Source organism: Cebidichthys violaceus, unplaced genomic scaffold, assembly GCF_023349555.1.
Source record: "Cebidichthys violaceus isolate CVI_PGR_0920_01 unplaced genomic scaffold, fCebVio1.0.p SCAF_11, whole genome shotgun sequence".
NCBI lineage: Eukaryota > Metazoa > Chordata > Actinopteri > Perciformes > Stichaeidae > Cebidichthys > Cebidichthys violaceus.
The window spans coordinates 3,367,661-3,387,100 of NW_027176274.1; the positions used below are offsets into that span (position 1 = coordinate 3,367,661).

Sequence of the window (19,440 nt, forward strand, 5' to 3'; positions counted from 1 at the left end):
CATAGTCAAATGTACAAAACACGTCTGCATTAATACAGTAGGAGGAGCACTTTTAAGAGACGGGGAGGGACAGGCAGTAAAGAGGAGGATTTATCGCACTTTGTGTTAGTTTCAAATCTGGATTACGTCGAGACAAAACTAGCAGGAGAAAGCAAGAGAGAGAGAGAGAAAGAAATAAAAACAGAGAGTGAGAGAAGCATGAAAGAGTGTCCTGATAGACCCGGCTAGGCTATTCATTACTCCCAGAACGCCAGCCAGTGTCAGTTATATTACTGCAAAGCCGTCCCTGACTGACGGCCACGAGTGGGGGGAGAAAAATGGCTGCAGAATACTGCTGGATGCCCTGGGAGAAAACAAGGGAGGGGCTGTGATGGATGGCTGTGTTTGACCCAGGCGGAGTGGAAGGCAGAGATGGGTCTCTTCCAGATGAGACAGGGAGTCGGCAGAGCGCCTGCCCCTCTGCCCAGAGCACCCGAGCCTTGTCAGGATGAGAGGCATCTCGCTAAGCGGCCTCTGTCAGTGCTTCTATCACTCGTGTCAAAACCGATGCTCTCCATATTCAATAGATAACACTGGACCTCGTGTGATGGTGATGGGAATACAGAAGCACAGCTAGGCCATTCTCTCACTTTGTGACAGGCCTGATGTCAGCATGAGGGCAGATACCCCCCCCGCCCCCCATAGCAGTCTCCAACGTCATGCATCAGACAGCTTTGGGATGATTTTATGCCCCGTATGGCCTTGCATATACAGTAAAAAAACAAACAATCAGAGCAGTTGGTTTAAGGTTCTCATCCTCAGTATGTGCTGTCTGTTGCTACCGTGCCAAACTGTGGGCTGTCTCCGAACTGCTTCTAATCCAGGTCTCTGGAATAAGACATCTGGCTGATGTCAATGAGGAGCCCATACCTTATTCTGATAACTCCACATCATGTGCAATTTTCTATATTCACGAAAACAATAAGAATTGTGTTTATTGTAGTGAGGTTAATGAAATTAAAATAATCAAAATCTAACATCTTATATTACGGAGATGTTATGTTTAATTATTGTACTCAAAGGTTGTGAACATATCATCCGCATGTCAGCGCAGGCTTGCAAACCAATAACAACTGCTAACTTTGGATGGGCATTAAAACACTAATCTGTACTTTACAACATGTTCATTGTTAACAAACTGTGGATACAAAAACTATTGGGATATACTTCTTCTAACTAAAAAAACACAGAAACAAAGTGCTAACTCCGCTGCCTGTGATGTAGGCTACACCCACTTTAAATCACACATGTAATGTAGCTTACTTTCATAAATGGTTCCAATGTCAGAGTGCAATGGAATGTTACTCATCTGTGTAATAGCCAACGACAACGTATCACTTTATCGCCCTCACTTTTCTATATTGTAATCTTGTTTGGCCTCCGAACCATCTCTCTCTCTTAAACAGGTTAAAGGTCATAATTTGACCTTTTCATCACTCAGCTGTGACACACGCCGGAGGCCCTCAGACATCAGATGTGTGGTTAATGATATTTGTACCTCCAGGTCACACTGTAGGCGGGCCGATATGCAATGCAACTATGCAACTATTGGTGAAAGAGTTGTTTGTTGGTTCCTGGGAACCACAAGGTGTCCAAAGCGTGTCAGTTAAACTTCTTTAGCCTACTAGTATATTTCATTCCCACATTAAACAAAAAAAAGCAACATCTTATATATTTGTATCTGACAGGTGAACAATGTAGGCTACAGTTAATTCAGATGGTCGGTGGACAATTCACAAGGCTACATTATCTGTCAAAGAAACGGACCAACACGTGGACGTTGATCGTGGCTCAACGGTGGAAAGAGATCCTGTTGAATGTGTGACGTAGACTGTGCTGACGTCACGGGGCTGACGTTTGCGGAAGCAAGTCGTTCGCTATTTAGCCTGTTAACCAAAACAGAGGGGACGTTTTCCTGTTAAAACCTTTAAGGAATCGGACGTTACTTCAGGCGTCGCGTTGACTCCGTCCGGTAGACTTCACCGGTGGACTCTGTGGCTGTCAGACGACCGAGAAGTAGCTCAACTTCGACTAAGATGGAGGTAAATGTTCAGTGTCGAGGAGTTAGCTTTAGCCAGTCTGGCTCCATTTAGTATAGCATAATATCTATATATATATAATAATAATATAATGCTCTGCTGTTTGTAATATCGGCTCTTGGGGCTTTGAAACAGGGCTGTAAACACACATTTAGCAGGTTACGTTGTCGCCATTATATCCTGTTTACTCGGCGAACTTCATTCTAAACCTTTGCTATTTAAGTTAAATGCGCTGAATATCGACACGTACGTTGCTTTGTAGAACATGCTATTACTCTGAAGCGTTCACAGCGTTACTCTGGTACAACCGGTATATATATGAACCATGACGACTAACCGCAGGGCTCCGACTGGTGTGTAAATGTCGACACAGGGGGAAGACGAACCTTTCTTAAAGCCGAAATATAAGTTAAAGTCTTTATTCTTGGTCATATATATGTATGCCGAATTGAAAAGCGACTCCCAATAAGGCATAAAAGCTTTAAAAAAAAAGTTTTATCAACAATGTACTCTTGCCGACAAGCAGGGCTACATTAAATTTAGGATTTTTCAAAGGGAATACCGTGATAGCTGTAAGACTGGTAGTCAATCCGTCAAAAAAAACCTGCAGAGCTTTTAAATGTCCTTGTTGTAATCTGCACCTAGTGGGGGTTTGTCATGTTCTTCTGTTTAATTCACTGAAACAGGACCCTGGTGGTTCTGGAGCAGAGTCTGCATCTCCATCACCAGCAGGTGCAGCCAAGTCAAAGGTACGACACATTTACAACCACAGCTTTCTCAAAGAGGCGAACGTGATTAACTGTTTGATATGTGTTTTGGTAAAGATATTCACGCGTCTCTCTTTTCTTTGTCTTTCATTATATTGTATTCTCAGCTGGACACACTGTCCAAAGATGACCTCATCAAGTTTGCAAAGAAGCAGATGGCTGCCATGCAGAAGATGAAGGGCAGATGTGCAGGTGGCTTGAGTCTAAATGATGCTGTCTAAAGGCTTGTTTGGCTCTGTGGACAAATAGTTTTAAGTGTGTGACATTATTTCCCTTTTTCAGATCTGGAAAAAGAAGTTAAATCCCTCACAAAGCAATCCCAAAACTATAGCAACAGTTCAGATGACTCCGGTCTGATACAGGTTTGTTTGTAGGGCTGAATCTCATCACGTGTCTGCTTTACATATTCCTCTGTCAACAAGCTGTGCTTCATTTTCATTCGTGTGTGTGTGTGTGTGTGTGTGTGTGTGTGTGTGTGTGTGTGTGTGTGTGTGTGTGTGTGTGTGTGTGTGTGTGTGTGTGTGTGTGTGTTTAATAGGAGCTGACTGAGAGGATGGATGCCTTACTACTGGAGAAGGCAGAAACTCAGCAAAGTCTTTCACTATCTCGTAAAGATCTAGAGAAGACTAAGCAGCAAGCCGCGGTAAAATACAACACAAATACTAAATGATGTGCAACACTGATTCATGTGACAGTTTTACTGAATTCTACAGGGTTTCTCTGAGCAATTTCTATGAATTGTTAAATCCAATGATTGATGCATGTCGCTTATAACACAGATTGCCGTAACCAAAACTGTTATTTTTGCGCAGGGTGATCTGTTGGTGCTGCAAGGAAAGCTTGACCGTGTGATAGAAGATCACCAGAGAAAGATCAAGAGCCTAGAGAGCAGCGTTGAGGAATCCAACAACAAACACCAAGAAGAAGTGGCTTATTTCCAGAAATTGCTGAAAGAGCGAGAAGAAAGTGACAGGGAGAGTGAGAGGGAAAGAGAAACAGACAGGGAGCGCCTGGCTGAACATGCCAGTGCAGAAGAGAGCGCCGAAGAGGTCCGCCTTTGCTTAGAAGCTCAGCTGGAAACCCTTCGAGCTGAACTGGAAGCGACCCAAGAGCTGAAATCCCAGGAGATCGGCGAGCTGCAGGAGAGCCGCCAGAGGGAGTTGACGGAGACCCAGCAGGAGGTGGAGAACCTGAAGGAGGAGCTGGCTCAGAAGAGTATGCAGCACGAAGACGAGATGAGGGCTCTGGAGGAGGACTGGGAAATCGAGAGGGAGCGTCTCCTGTTGCTCCACGAGGAGCTGACGGAGCAGCTCGCTCTCAAAGGTACAGCGGCACTTTGTTTAACAAAGAGGCCAGAACAGAAGCCTAATCTCTAGATTAGAAAATACTGTTCCAGCTAACGTTGCCCTTTATTTTTCCAGACAGCTACCTGCAGGATGTGCAGGAGGAAGACGAGGACCCGGCCCGTGGTTCAGGGATCGCCAAAATGCTGGAGCTGTCTGCCTGCAGTCAGGGGGAGTCCAGCCACGGCGATGGGGAGGAGACGGAGACCGGAAGACTGAGAGCAGCCTTGGAAGAACTCCAATCCCAGAGCACCATGTTGCAGGACGAGCTCACCCTGCTCAGTAATGTGAAGAGTGAGCTCGAGGCAGAGCTTGAGAGGATCAAGGAGGAGTTCCAGATGGAGAGAGAAGAGATGGAGTTCAAAATCAATGAACTGCAGATGAGCCGGGATAGTGCTCTCAGTGACCCGGCCGTAACGCTGGACCCTGACCAACAGGAAGTCCAAGGAGACTTTCAGCAGCAGAGTGAAGCACACAAAGATGGAAGCGAATCAGCAATCGGTCCTGTGGACCAAAACCCTTTGAATCCAGAGGCGCTGAAGGCCCGGTGTGAGGCCCTGACCAGAGAAAGAGACTCTGCTGTGACCGAGTGTCAACACATGACAGATATAATACAAGGTGTGGAGACAGAACTGGGTGAGAAGATGACAAATGTTGTTATTCAGTACAAAGCCATGAAGGAGCAAGGTGCAATTACTGAACGGGAACTCCAAGACGAGATGGAGCAGCTTAGCCAGGAGAGGGATGAACTGTTGGTGAGGGTGAGAGAGGGTACGGAGGAGAGAAACACTCTGATGAAGAACCTACAAGATCTGAGGCTGCAGCTTGAAGCTTTCGCAGGTGAGGACCAGAAACTCCAGTCGTCTGTAGAGGAGCAAACAGCTTTGGCCTGTGAGCTGAAGCAATCTGTGGAGGAACTGACCCGGCAGAATGTGGAGATGCTCTCTCAACTGCAAGTGAAGGAAAACATGACTGAAGAACTGAAAGAGAAGGTCAACACGCTGACTGAAGAGTGCGACGAAATACGGTCCCAGCTTCAGCACAGAGGAGAGGAAATGCAACAGCTGATAGATGATAGAACAAAAGAAATTGAGAGGATGCTTCAGGAGAAAGAGAAGGATTTGAAGAGCCTGGAAAAAGAGAGGGAGGATGAAGTGCAACACCTGAAAGAGGAGAGGGAGAAGATGGAGGAGAGCCTGAGAGAGGAGGTGGAAGGACGACAGGAGACGGTTTCTGCTTTAGAGCTGACTATCAAAGACCTCTCCACAGAGAAGGCCGACCTCCAACAACAATATGAAGAGGCATCTTCTGGGCTTTCCGAAGCTCAGGAAACACGGGAGGTGTTGGCCTCCGAGCTGGCAGCCCTGGAGGCTCGGCTAGAGCAGGAGACGTCTGAGAAGAATCACCTGGAGGCGAAGTTGAATTCGCTGTCAGAGGAGGCAGATCGGGCCCGCGCCGCCATCACAGCCGTGGAGGAAAATCATTCTGACGCGCTCAAAACCTCCACAGAGGAAGCTGAGGAGCTCCGAGCACGCGTGGAGGAGCTGGAAAAGGAGAAGGTGCTGCTGAGGAGTAGTCTGGAGGAGGCTCAAGGGGTGACGGGATTAGAGGAGGTGGTGAAGGAGCTCCAGGCTCGTATCGCAGACCTGGAACAGGAGAGGAGCATGTCGAGGAACACCCTGGAGGAGGTGGTGAAGGATACCGAAGGGCTGCAGAAAGACCTGGAGGATATGAAGTCGGTCAATGAGAAGGTTAATGTGGAGAACCAGAGACTCCAGGCTCACATTTCTCAGATGACTCAAGAGAAAGAAGAAATGGAGGAAGGGGAACTGGAGAAGGAGACAAGAGAGCTCAAAGACCAGCTGACAGAGAAGGACTCACTCATATCTCAGTTGAGGAGTGAAATTGCTGCTCTCCAGGTGAGGGAACGACACTTTTTAGTCCACAAGAAATGGGAATTCGACCTGATTTTAGTCACTTTAACAACATTAAACAATCACGTGTTTTTTCTCTTCTTCTGATGTTTTCTCTCTCAGGAGTCCGCTGCTCAGTCGGCTTCCTCTGAGGAAAATGCAGCCAGTGAGATCACAAAGAAAATAGGTGACCCTTTTATTATTTTACTAAATATATGGTCTTTCAAAAGAAACAATTTAGTTTGCATAAATTCTAGATTACAAATGACTCAGACCGTGTAACCGCTGCTCCCCTCAGCTCTCCTGGAGAAAGGACACAAAGAAAAAGACGAGAAGATGAACAAAATCAAGGCAGTGGCCATCAAAGCAAAGAAGGAGCTGGAAACCAGTAAGAAAGAGGTAGAGTGAATGTTGCTGTTCTATATTTAACAACATGAATATAGCATTTGAGTTTACATGGTACAGTGTTTCCTGCAGGTTATACTCCCCCCCCCCCTCTGTGCTTACATGGCTGAATCCACGACTTATTAGATTTTTCTTCCAGGTTGTGTCCCTCAAGGAAGAAGTAGAATCACTGAGAGCAGCGAGGGACAAAGTGAACAGCTCTATGAAGGATATCATCCATGGTGCTGAAGGCTACAAGGTAAGTGACTCTGTGGGACGGAAGAACTACCAGAATATCCTGCTCATGTTCTGTAATTGTATCCGACACTAAAAGTTACTTCCACAAAGACAGTGATGCAGAATAGCTGCTGCCAGGGCCTGCAAAAGGGTAACTGTTCAGTAATGGTGGGAAACGGCCTTTTTTCAGATTGAAGGAGATAAAAGTATGTAATGTAACTGATATTCTGAGTGTTTTTCATGTAAGTAAATATTATTTATTTTGCCTCCATGACTGATTGAAAGTGACAGAATGTGTCCAGATGTCTCTCCATCTGATGGACCATTTAAATGTTTTCTTTAAAGGAGAAGTCCAACATGAACTGACCCGAAATGAAACTGACTGTTGTGATCGTTAAACATTTGATTAATTTGTATGCGTTCCTAATATATGCTAATTGGCAAGTGGAAGCGTGCTTGCTTTGAAAATGTCGGGGGTTTTTTCCCCCGATTTCACTCGCAGAGGTCTCCGTAAGCGGCCCCCAGCCGGCACTGTGCTTTACGACTGTGTCTCCATTAGAGAGGAAACCAGTCTGTCGTGTCTAATGAGAGTTTTGTCCCACATACTCCGACTGTAAATGCGGCTCATATCTGAGACGCGGTGTTTACCTTCACTGAGCTGTCCGCTAATGAACGAGCTCGCGCCTGTGTGTTCGTGTAGAATATGCAGATCGATTACGACAGGCAGACGGAGCAGCTGGATAAGGAGAGAGAGAAGGTGGAGGAGGCGGAGAGGCAGATCGCTGAGCTGACCAAACGACTCGGCAGTGCTGTCACGCAGGTAACGCAAACACAACACTCGATCACGCACACCTGAACGTTACTGCTAACAAATACACAAAACTGCTCTCACCCTCCCCAGTAAATCTACGCAGTGCCGCTTCGTCCAGCAATAGATCTGTCCGATGCTCCTCTTATAACTCAGCTTCCATCTGATTTACAGAGTCGTTTTAGCCAGCGACACTTTACCCAGCCTCAAATAGCCCATCAGATGTGACTGGGTGAGCTGGGGAGAAATGTTGTTTTTTTTATTTATATATATATATATATATATATATATATATACACACACACACACACACACATATATACACACATATATACACACACTCCTCTCCCTAAGCTCATAACTGTCGCTTTCCAATGAGAGAACAACAGGCAGGTAAATGGAGCAGACTATAGCTTCCATCTGCTCCGTGCTGGTGCAAACACCCTTCTCTGAGACACAGGTTTATACTTGTGTGCACTCATGGGTCTCGGAGTGTGGGGGGGTGGGGGTGGGGGGACGCAGGCAGACTGAGAGCTAGTCAGGGATCTAAGAGTACGTCTGGACGTCTCTGTTTACCGATCATAGCTTCAGTGTTTGGCTGACAGATGAGGGGAGGTAGCTGCTGCTGGTTCAGTGTTCCTTGCAGAGAAGTCCCTCAGAGCCCGGCGCTGTCAGATTTGCATGAATGACTCTAGAGTGTGTCACGTGTGTTCATGCAGTTGTGGGAAAATAAGCGAAACTGTGACCCCCTTGTCTCATCTTAACAAATTATCATCGCTTCACTTTTTTCTCTATTTTCTTATATTTTCTCTCTCTGAGAAGTCGCCGCCTTGGAAGGTGTAAGTGTATCACCTGACGGAGGAGATGACATGAACTGTTTAATGCTTTTACAGACGGAGACACTTACCAGTGAGAAGGAGAACCTGCTGGCCTGTATGGAGACGACCAGGAGCACAGTGAGGCAGCTGGAAGCTCAAAACCAGGAGCTGCAAAGACAGTCAACCAGTCTGGACAGAGACCTGCTGACTGAGAGAGCCATGAAAGAACAGAAGATCAAGGTTAGAAATGAGGACAGATGGATGCTCTGTGCTTATCGGAGGACACGCCAGCCTCTGCTCCCAATTTAGTATTTTAGCTCATCTTATAATAGAGCCACATGGTTCAAAGGATTTTACAAATATTGAGTAACTAGTTTAGAAAGGGTTGATATAATTATATGAAATCCCGGTACATACACACTGAAAACCCTTTTTTTTGTGTGTGTGTGTGTGTGTGTGTGTGTGTGTGTGTGTGTGTGTGTGTGTGTGTGTGTGTGTGTGTGTGTGTGTGTGTGTGTGTGTGTGTGTGTGTGTGTGTGTGTATGCATGTGTGTTTGCTTGCTTCTCCAGGACTTGTCATCTGCGACGAAGGAGGTAGAAGAGCTGACAGTCCAGCTCCGCAAGCAGCAGCAAAAGTCTCAGCAGACTGCCCAGGAGCTGGAGCAGCTACGCAAGGTACACACACACACACACACACACACACACACACACACACACACACACACACACACACTCAGCTTCTCGGACACTGGTGTCTCTGAGGGCATGTCCAGTCAAGCGACTGGACTGGTGATGGCCGGCCTGCAGCTACAGCAGCACCTTTCAGAGAGAAAGAGAGCAAATGTAGCCCAGAGCGCAGAAGCTGCTGTTTCTTTTCCATTAGTGGAGTCCAGCAGCATACGCAGAGGTCTGACTTCATGGCATGCGTCCACATTGGTAGTACAGCCCAACAAACACAGCATTTGTGAGGTTGACACCGATAATCAAAAAACAATGAAAAACTGAGCGCCGTTTATTTCCTCATAAAGTGTGTTATTAAAGAGTATTGATAATAAGTACTTATATCCTGTTTATACTTAGGAAGTATGTTTAAGATGAGCATTATTATTAAAGATAATAATAATCGTAAATATACATGATAATAGTAATTAGTAAACTACATTGGAATTAAATGAGAAGTACAACAAAAAAATGTGTGTGTGTGTGTGTGTGTGTGTGTGCCTTTAAATGTAATTATTAAATGTTTTTTAGGGATTTTAAATTACTGTGAGAACTACTACAGTCAAAAGTCAAACACATTCACAGATAAAGAAATATCTTGAAAGACTATTTTATTGTCAGATCATGTCTTTTATTTAAGACTATCTTTAAGGAGGACAACTACTAATGTTAAACTTGATTTGGCTCTTAAATGGTCACTAAAATAATGGATAAAGATGAAGTCAGAGTTTCCATTCTAAACGAGCTGAAGGTTTGAGATGAGTGACCTGACAGAAGAGAGATCGGGTTTTAGCTTTGTTCTCCGTAATGATGTAGTTCATTGGCTCTGCCTCCAGGAGGCGCAGCAGAGCTCTCTGCTGGACATGGAGATGGCCGACTACGAACGCCTGGTGAAAGAGCTCAATGCCAAACTCTTGGATGGAGATGAGTGTGCTGAGGAGTTAAAGGCCCAGGTGAACACCCTGACCCAGAGGGAGGACTCGCTCAAACAGGAAATCGGTGCGTAAGAGAATCGCTTACATTTACACTCCCTACTTAAATTAATACTTGAATACGTGACAACTATTTGAGGATTGATCAGACCCACTACCTGTGCGGTCTTCACCAATTCTACATTAAAAATGCCATCAAACAAACTGCATCAGAGCCATCACATCAGAGAGGGCTGGCGCTCACCAGCCCAAACAGAATGTCTAATAAAAGAATGTACAATGTACTCTTATTGACAAAGTAATAAATACTGCAGGTCTAATGTTAGTGCACAGTTTGAGGAACTCCGGTCCGCGTTGGCTGATGGTAAACATTTATTATTTCCGGCAGAGCTGTAATGATTTACTGTCTACGTGGAGCTGCAGGGCCCTCTGTTGTCTCCGTGTTCCTCTGCACTGTCGAGTTGTGTATTAAATGAAAATGATGAAGGAAAAAAAACAAAAAAAATCTCAGGACACTATGTTTTTCACCTAAAAAAATGTTATTCTGTCTGTGTGCACATCTGCCTGTGTGCTTGTGTATCTGTCTCTCCAGAGGCTTTGAAGTCCCAGCTGGACCAGGGGGAGGAGAAAACCTCCAAGATGAAACAGCTGCTGGTGAAGACCAAGAAGGACTTGGCCGATGCCAAGATTCAGGTCTGTTTCTCTGTTTCTCTGTGTGTGTGTGTGTGTGTGTGTGTGTGTGTGTGTGTGTGTGTGTGTGTGTGTGTGTGTGTGTCTTAGTAAGTGCCTTAGTAAGTGCGTCCCACAGGATTTTCTGTTACTCTGTGTGACATTGCTGCCTGATGAATGTAAATAGTGTTATGCAACCATGTGTGGGCATGATTGTTGGGGAGGCCTTGAAGATGTTGGGAATAGTTAATGTGTTGCCACGTTTGTTTATATGAGTGTATGCATCTAAATTTGTGTGTGTGTGTGTGCGTGCAGGAAAGCTCCCTCATGATGCTGCAGGCCTCCCTGAAAGGCGAGCTGGAGGCTAATCAACAGCAGCTAGAAAACTCCAAGGTATCACATCAGGAATTCCTAGAAAAACTTTTCTCAGCTATCCCTTTTGATGAAATATCTAGTTTTATAAATCAACATTGTCAAACCATAACGTGTGTGTGTGTGTGTGTGTGTGTGTGTTAAGATCGAGGTGAGCGAGCTCACGGGCGAGCGACATCGTCTGCAGGAGCAGCTGAGGTCTGCGTTGGAACAGCATCAGAGAACCAACAGCTCCTTGCAGCAACGCATCAACGGCCTGCAGCAGGAGAGAGATACTGCTAAGGTACACACACACACACACACACACACACACACACACACACACACACACACACACACACACACACACACACACACACACACTTACTTTTTCCTGACATCTGTATCTACTGCTACTCTGTGTGAAGGCCACATTTCCCCACCATCCAACTAATGGGGGCCATAGTTTGTGTTGCTGTTGAGCTGTTATTTACACTGAAAAGTGTCTTAATATCTTGTCCACCCCATTATTATGATTATTAGTGAGAATCTCTGTAAGAGCTGGCTGAATGGCTTCAGGTCTTTAAATGATGAGACCTCCAGTATTCTCCTTTAATTGTCCAACAGAAATGACCGCCACAACTTTGCTCACCTGTCACAGTCTGTCAAACTCTATTGCAGTTTTATTTAATTGCGCAAACGTTATTTTTAGAATGTCCAGTGGACGTGTGCTGCGTTATATATTTACTGCATATCTTTGTGCTGATTCCAGGCTGAGCTCATGGCAACAACTGGCGAGTTTGACGGCTATAAGGTGCGAGTCCACAATGTGCTCAAACAGCAGAAGAGTAAAAGCACCGCCCAGAGCGAAGGAGACTCAAAATTAGAGAGGTAAGGACGACACCTGTATGACAATTATGCACGAAGATGCAGGGATGCAACCAGAAACGGTAAACGTATCACGTGGGAAAGAATTTAGATGTTTTTGTAATTTTTAAATTGCAGCTACTCAATGGATCATGTTTACTATGTGTCAGGCGACATTGTCGGAGTGCTGTGACTGTAATGAATGTGCGCTGTGTCTGGCAGGGAGCAGTTGTCCTCCCAGGTAGAACAGCTGAGGTCCAGGCTGGCGGAGAGCCAGCAGAGCCTCCAGAGCAACACGGCCGAGCTGCAGCAGCTCCAGACTGAGCACGACACTCTGCTGGAGAGACACAACAAAATCCTGCAGGAAACCGTCAGCAAGGAGGCCGAGCTCCGTGAGAGGTGAGCTGGCTCGTCCCTCGTTTACAGTTGATACAGTATATGTTCTCTCGCACTCCCGATGTGCCTCCTAACGTTTCTCTCGTATGACATTCCCTCTGATTCTCTCTCTGCGTCCGCCTCCAGGCTGCTGTCGGTGCAGTCGGAGAACGTGGCTCTGAGGTCAGACGTGTCCCAGGCTCAGGCTGACCTCTCTTCCCAGCTCGAGGCCCAGCGCCACACCTTCAGGGAGCAGCTGAGGAAGCTGCAGGATGACCACCGGGCCACCGTGGAGACCCTGCAGAGCCAGCTGACCCGCGTCGAGGAGCAACTCTTCCGCCTGCAGAGTCAGAACAGTAAGCATTAAAAAAAAAAAAAAAAAAAAAAAAAAAAAAAAACTTGATCCATTTAAATAAATCAGGCAATAAGTACCTGATTGGTAACAAACGTATCTATTCTATTATGATCCAATAAGTGAATGCTGCTCAAATAGACTGCAGTAAATGCACTGCATGAATGGTGTCATATGAAGAGATCCATCAAAGCATCTGCAGGTGTTAAGAGCACTGAAGTTTCTGTCTTGTTCGCTGTGCTTCTCCGTCAGAGGAACGGAGGAAAGGGCGTGTTGGTGTGTTTATCAGTAGAGCAGCATTGGAAGCTCATTCATCACCTCCCACACAGCTGCCCTCCGCAGTCAGACAGCAAACACACACACTTTGACTAGGAAAGTGTGTGTGTGTGTGTGTGTGTGTGTGTGTGTGTGTGTGTCTTCGTCTTCTCTGTCACTCCAGCATAGCCAGGTGTTGGCGGACCTCGTCGGCTCCATTCCCGCCTCTCAGTGTGGCGAACAGCTCACTGTGGCATCTGGAGAGACTCATCATTAGCGGCGCGCCAGGATTAGCCCGATATCTTGGGGGGGGGGGGGGGTCGCGCGGCAGGCAGGCAATGTTAGCCTTTACTGGAAGTCATGTTTGAGCCTTTTAACCACTGTATTTGCATTTAATAGCAGTTAAAATGCAGAAGGGTTCAACACCAGTGCTGCCCTATTGGTGGTGGGCAGGTGGGCCATAAAACTGCTGGCCCCTGCACCATTTTTACTGGCCTCATATTATTATTTTTTTTTAATGAAATAAATAACAGTAAAATGATAGCTCTATATTCATTGTTTTGTCCCGTTGCCTCTTTAATCGATCCTATATATCAGAACATAAACACAAATTACAAATACTAGCTCCAGTTCCTTGCCGTTGCTCTGCAGAGACTGCTCAGTATTTTTGATCCAGGAAATTCATTCTACTATAAATTGCTGTCTGTTATCCCCCTCATAGCTTTTACCGCTACAGGTTGATTTATCGCGAGTCTGTCCTCCTGAGAGTTGAGCCTATAACAGATTTAATTAATTACAGCTGTGCTCGTACTATGACAAGGAGTGTTGAGGCAGGAGAAGGATCAGCAGTAGCAATATTCAGACGCAGTATTATAGGCCAAAGATGTTTTTCTGAACCCTGATCAGGCTACAAAATCTGATCGAACTCCAATGCATTTACACAAACAAAGAAGATGTACGCACGTAGCACTCCGGCGTCTCACTCTTCTCACTCCGCTGCATGTGGAGAGGAGGTAAGAGTAGCAGACTGGAGGTGTGAAGCTGAGGGGAGGTTTCACTGTCTGGTCTTGTCTGTTCAGTTTCAGCTCCATTAATCATAATCTTCTCTTTTGTCCACCAACTCCCTCCAGAGCCTCACCCTTCTTTCTCTCCCTTCTCTTCACACTTAGTCGTCGTTTGTTTATGCCAACTGAAGATCTGGTTAACACCAGTGTGTCTGGTGCCCCCTCATGTCGCAACGAAGTAGGACACTGACTCACAATTTGGTGTTAATTTAAGCAGAAGTTGTGTTTCTACTGTTTCAGCACAGAGGTGCTCTTTGACAATAGGCATCCAAAAAAAGATCCATTTATGTATTTTAAACCCTTATTTATTTAGCTTTTGTACCGTTCACACTGGTAAACATCAGGCAGCAAAAAATGAACACAATTTTTGTGTTCAATGTAACAAAAACTGTTTATTTTTTGGCAATAAATCCGCAACAATGGGGAAATGGATTAGTCATAGTTGAAAATTAAATTTAAGTTATCCTAGTTATCCTTATCCTAGTTTATGCAACACACCCTTTATTAAATTCTGAATATTTTTAAATAATAATAATTTTGTTCTGAAATGTATTTTTGTGTTGTTTTACCTCATTCTCTGCTTTTTAACAGGCTTGTATTCACCAACTTCTCTCAACCTTTACACACGTTCAGGTCCAGTGGCGGTCCAGTCCGGCCGTAAGTCCCTGTCGTTGGACCCCCAGCGCAGAAACACAGACCAGAACCCGGCAGGTCTGGCGATAATGGCCCTCAGCGACCTCCAGTCTATGGCCAGAGAGGAGGGCGAGGGCATGGAGACCACCGAGACCGAGAGCCCGGCCCCTGCTCTGTCGCCCCTGCCCTCTCTGGAGCAGCTGCTCACGTCCCCGGACCCGAAACAAGGTGTGTTTGAAAGAGGAGGGGCCCCGTGTAACGTGTGCAGAACTTTAGTACAACATTCTACTTCACCAGAGACTGGAGGGATTGTTATTCACTTATTAATGTATCTATTTTTGTAACGGCGGTCTTTGGAAATCATTAACAACCATGTGTTTTTAAGCAACCATTCATTTATGTTTGGACTGCGACTCAAATGTGGTCATTCATGCTACGTAATAAATATAAGACATGATTATTTATGACGTCTCTGCCCATGACTTTCTAAAAGTGTGATCTTAAACGTGTGTCTTTTGGTTTTTGGTCCTTAGAGCCTTTTGTGTGGACGGTGGAGCCGACCAAAGAGGAGCTCAGTCTAAAGCTGAGCACAGCCACGCGCAGTATGGAGCACATGAACAGCCTCCTGCATGAAACCGAGGCCACCAACGCTGTTCTCATGGAGCAGATCACCGTATGTACACGCACACAAGAAGACAAACAGTCAGCAAACGCAAAGACGTTTGTCATTTTAATTCCACAGCATATTTATTCAAGCTGTTGCTTGAGTGATAAAAAAATTTAAATTCCGTTTTGTTAATTCTAAGTGATTTTAAATATGAAATAGTCCATTTTATTTATATCCAATATCACAAGTTTGCCTCATGGGGCTTTAGAATCTGTGCAGCATACGACACAACTCTGTCTTTGGACCCTCGCTGCAAATCAGGAAAAACTCCCCCAAAAAAATGGAAGAAACCTCAGGTGGTGGAGGGAGGTGTCCCTCTCCCAGGATGGACAGATGTGCCACAGATGTGTGTACAGAATAACCAACATAATCAAATTATAATGTAGACAATACATATGAAAGAAGCTAAACATATAATGTGAAAAGATGGATCCGGGAGGATGTTTGATCTCTTAGATTTTATTTAATTGAGAGATATTGAAACAGAATCTGACGTATTTGTTTGGCAGCCATGTAAAAAAACACAAGCAGTGTTCCATTGGTGTTTGGTGTCCGGTACAGTTTTCACAGGAACAACAACAACTTAAACTGGCCTGTAAGCCCCAACAGTGGTGTCAAACAGCCTCGCGTTGTTCACGGTCCCCTCTTTGTCCAGAAGAAAGTAGAACTTGTGTCCTTTGACCCTGAGCGGGATGAACGAGGGGGACTCGTGTCTGTGAGCGTGACAGGCCACCTGGGACAGAGGGACCGTTATCCTCCGGCCCCGGTCTGGTCCCAAAAGCGACTGCGTGGAGACAGTCACCATCCTCCCGCCTTGATGTAAAACCACCCGGCTGACGGAGCGCCTGCAGAACAGGAGCCCGAGCCCGGCGATCCCCGCTCCTATGCTCAGGCATCCCAGCGTGAAGCCGTACCTCCAGCCGCGTGACCCCAGGTTCATCTCAACACTCCACATCCCGGCGAGTCCGGTAGTGGTGGTGGTGGTGGTGGTGGTGGAGGACGTCTTGGCTTTCAGTTTCTCAGTAGCGCCCCCTGTGTCTCTGAGCCCAGTGTAAGCGAAGTGTCCCAGGTACGTCCAGAAGAGAAACTGGCCGCCGCAGAAGACCGAGAGGAGCCGGAAGAAGCGGGTCCTGTCGTGCTCGAACAGGGCGACGTCTCTGGAGGGCTGCGCGGAGGTGCAGAAGCGGACAGCCGGCTGTCTTTTGTGGACTAATGTCCTGCTGCACTGACCTGCTACACATGTAACCCGGTGGACCACGTTGGACATCGACGCATTTTGAAGGACTCTGACTTTTTGCTGAATATTGACGAGTCGAACCTGTTTAGAGTAATACCGCAGGGCCCCGCAGAGCAACCGCGCTAAACCCATCTTTAACGACAATAAACGGCTTTAATTCTCCCGCACTTACGTCACTAGAAAATGTTCACAACTCGCGTTTCAACGCTTCTCTCCCAACGCACCAGACAGCAGCAGCAGCAGCAGCTCAGAGGGCGCCGCCATACTTGTTATGTGTGACGTACGGTGTCAGGTTACGGGAAGTAGCGCGGACCAAAATTCATTTCCGACTGTGTGCGTAGTGCTCGCCTTATACGCGCGTTATAATTCGAGATTTGCAAACCAACACAAACCATTCGTTCTTGGCTCTATATTTTGTATTATTAACAGCTAATTTTTTTCACCTAATAATACGGTGACTGTTTACTAAGAAAACGTTGCTATTTAATGGTAAATACACTTAAAATCACTCCCAGAAAACAATGACTTTTTCTGTCTCACTGTCACTTGACTTTAAATTTACCTTGTTTTCTTGCGATGCACAATATAGATTGAGCCGACACATATAACTGATACTTATCCGCTTCTCCTAGCCGATACTGATAAGATAATTTCACTTTTTTGTATTTTAAAAAGTAGAAACCTTAGAAAGGCTAAGACGTAGAGAGCTAGGTGGATGATTTAATACTCCATAGCTCTGACCTAACCAAATCTAACTGACATCACTATTGTTAACACAACAAAAACAAAGAAAAGCTGCCAACACTTAATGCCATTATTGTTCAACGCTGCCGATATATATGCTCTACCTGCCTCTGTAGTTGCTGAAGAGTGAAGTGCGTCGTCTGGAGCGAAACCAGGAGAGGGAGAAGAGCGTGGCCAACCTGGAGTATCTGAAGAACGTCCTGCTGCAGTTCATCTTCCTGCAGTCTGGCAGCGAGAGGCAGGCGCTGCTGCCCGTCATTCACACAATGCTGCAGCTCAGTCCAGAGGAGAAAAGCAAGCTGGCGGCCATTGCACAAGGTACGGTCTAAGTGAACAGGTTTTATAAATGCTCACACAAATGGTCTGTTAATCATGATTACACACACACACACACACACACACACACACACACACACACACACACACACACACACACACACACACACCTCTTGTGCTGCAGGATATACCGTCAGTGTCGTTTCTGATCAGGTGTTCTTTGATCTCCTTTGTGCAGGTGAGGAAGAGGGGTCCGGTTCTCGGGGCTCAGGCTGGAGCTCCTACCTTCACAGCTGGTCTGGGATCAGATAGACTCGATGATCAACCGACCCAACAACACAAACACTAAGGAGCACAGTGCCCAGACGTTACCGGGCCATTTTCTGTGAAAACGCGTACTCGGCAAATTAGTGGCAGAAGTTGGAGGTTAACTGGGGCATTTGCTAAATTTAAAGCACACCATAGAAGGGACCAAGGAATGCATCGGAGAAGAATGAGGAAGTGTGTGTGTGTGTGGTAGACATTAAATCACTTGACATTAATATTGAATTTTAATTTGCGGTGCCGTAGTTACATTAGTCTCTTATCAATTAACGTTAACTGTGACACATTCCTGTCTTCCTCACTCTTACTTTTGAATACATGTCATAGCAATATTTACTGTACATTTCTTGTAGGGGAGCTCAAACGGCATTATAATAAGACATCATTAGCACTATGAAAAACATTGTGTAACGAACGTGATGTGCACACATCATGGTAATAACCAACAGCATGAAATAACTTGAATAGAAGTTTCACATCTTTGATTACTTTTCCAAGATGTTTCTTGCACTTCTTTTGGGCTTGTCCTGCGTAGCACAGCACATTATACTGGAGTTTTAGCATATTCAGTACAAACTGTTTATGCTTTTAACAATATTTAAGGGAATGAATTTTTTTTTTTTTTATATGTCTTACTACCTTAGAGGCAGGCTTTTCCCTCCCCCTCCCCATTTCTTCAGTAGGAAAATTTGACCCTTGCTCAATACTTCCCAGTAAATATTTAATTTTGTACGCGTTGCCTGGAAGGTAATAAAGGGATGAATGCAACATGCTTTGGAAAACAAATCAGCAGTGGTGAGGTTCAGTATGTGTGGATTGTTAAATGGGCTTAAATCATGCTGGTGTGGTCTGTTTCAGTCTGTCATTTCAAGTACAAAGGAGTTGATCGCATATTTATACTTGTTCTGACTCACATTCTGAAATCAGGAGCAGTTATCATTTTCGGTCCTTGAGTTTTGATTCATCTCATCCTGTTGTGATGGTTGGTTTGTGATTTTTTTTTTTTGTTGTTTTGTTCTGGTTACTGTGTAGGTAATAGTTATTGTTTGTTGTGGTTTTTGTTATTTAATGTCAAATCTATGATTATTATGATTTCAGTGGTTCAATCTATTTTGGGAAATAGTTTCTGATAGACACACATCCATCCACTCTGACGTTCCGTTGCTCAAGGCCTACCGACGATGAAGATGACTGGCCTGTTCATTTTCTCACTCCAGTGGCAGCTTTGTTCTGTGATTATTTCAGCATAAGTGAATGTATTTTTATTGAAGGCTTTTATATTTATGAGGGTTAATGTCAAGAGGAGCTATGAGAGATTAACTTAAGACATTGGATATGTATAAAAATGACATTAACTTGGCAGTTCTTATTTTTCTTTCTGGTTATTTCTGGCTGTAAACTATAATAAAGTTAACATGGATGAAAATGTTTCCTATTATTTTTATTATAATGCATTTTGATGTTTCTGCATGAAGATGTATGCATGCTGAAACACTTGAAGCACACCTGTTTTACAGACATTCAACGTGAGTCAAACCGTAAGATCACCATTAAAGTCTCATTCTGCTTGCAGTGTGAAACGATGTTTCCGTGCACGTATGCGTTGACTTTCTGGCTATGAAAGTC

At 45.2% G+C, this 19,440-nt stretch overlaps 2 protein-coding genes across 2 annotated transcripts; one reads left to right on the forward strand and one right to left on the reverse strand.

Moving 5' to 3' along the window:
• The first annotated feature begins 1,910 nt into the window (after nucleotides 1-1,910).
• On the forward strand, nucleotides 1,911-19,240 carry LOC137892455 (GRIP and coiled-coil domain-containing protein 2). Its single transcript, XM_068737585.1, has 24 exons — nucleotides 1,911-2,081; nucleotides 2,765-2,827; nucleotides 2,953-3,037; nucleotides 3,128-3,207; nucleotides 3,384-3,488; nucleotides 3,658-4,168; nucleotides 4,267-6,107; nucleotides 6,225-6,288; nucleotides 6,400-6,500; nucleotides 6,646-6,744; nucleotides 7,423-7,542; nucleotides 8,424-8,588; nucleotides 8,919-9,023; nucleotides 9,905-10,067; nucleotides 10,593-10,693; nucleotides 10,985-11,062; nucleotides 11,187-11,324; nucleotides 11,793-11,911; nucleotides 12,110-12,286; nucleotides 12,410-12,618; nucleotides 14,567-14,794; nucleotides 15,100-15,239; nucleotides 17,331-17,532; nucleotides 17,729-19,240. Exons 1-24 carry the CDS (start codon nucleotides 2,076-2,078, stop codon nucleotides 17,800-17,802), a joined length of 4,974 nt encoding a protein of 1,657 aa, XP_068593686.1. The 5' UTR covers nucleotides 1,911-2,075; the 3' UTR covers nucleotides 17,803-19,240.
• Nucleotides 15,677-17,191, reverse strand: tmem223 (transmembrane protein 223). Its single transcript, XM_068737599.1, has one exon. It carries the CDS (start codon nucleotides 16,600-16,602, stop codon nucleotides 15,817-15,819), a length of 786 nt encoding a protein of 261 aa, XP_068593700.1. The 5' UTR covers nucleotides 16,603-17,191; the 3' UTR covers nucleotides 15,677-15,816.
• Nucleotides 19,241-19,440: the final 200 nt, after the last annotated feature.

Excerpts from the sequence above, each read along its gene's own strand:
- LOC137892455 (XM_068737585.1), top strand. Across the intron at positions 8,589-8,918 it reads TGAAAGAACAGAAGATCAAG|GACTTGTCATCTGCGACGAA; the intron begins GTTAGAAATGAG and ends TTGCTTCTCCAG. Across the intron at positions 12,287-12,409 it reads GAGGCCGAGCTCCGTGAGAG|GCTGCTGTCGGTGCAGTCGG; the intron begins GTGAGCTGGCTC and ends GTCCGCCTCCAG.
- tmem223 (XM_068737599.1), bottom strand. The coding sequence starts at position 16,602 with ATGGGTTTAGCGCGGTTGCTCTGCGGGGCCCTGCGGTATTACTCTAAA.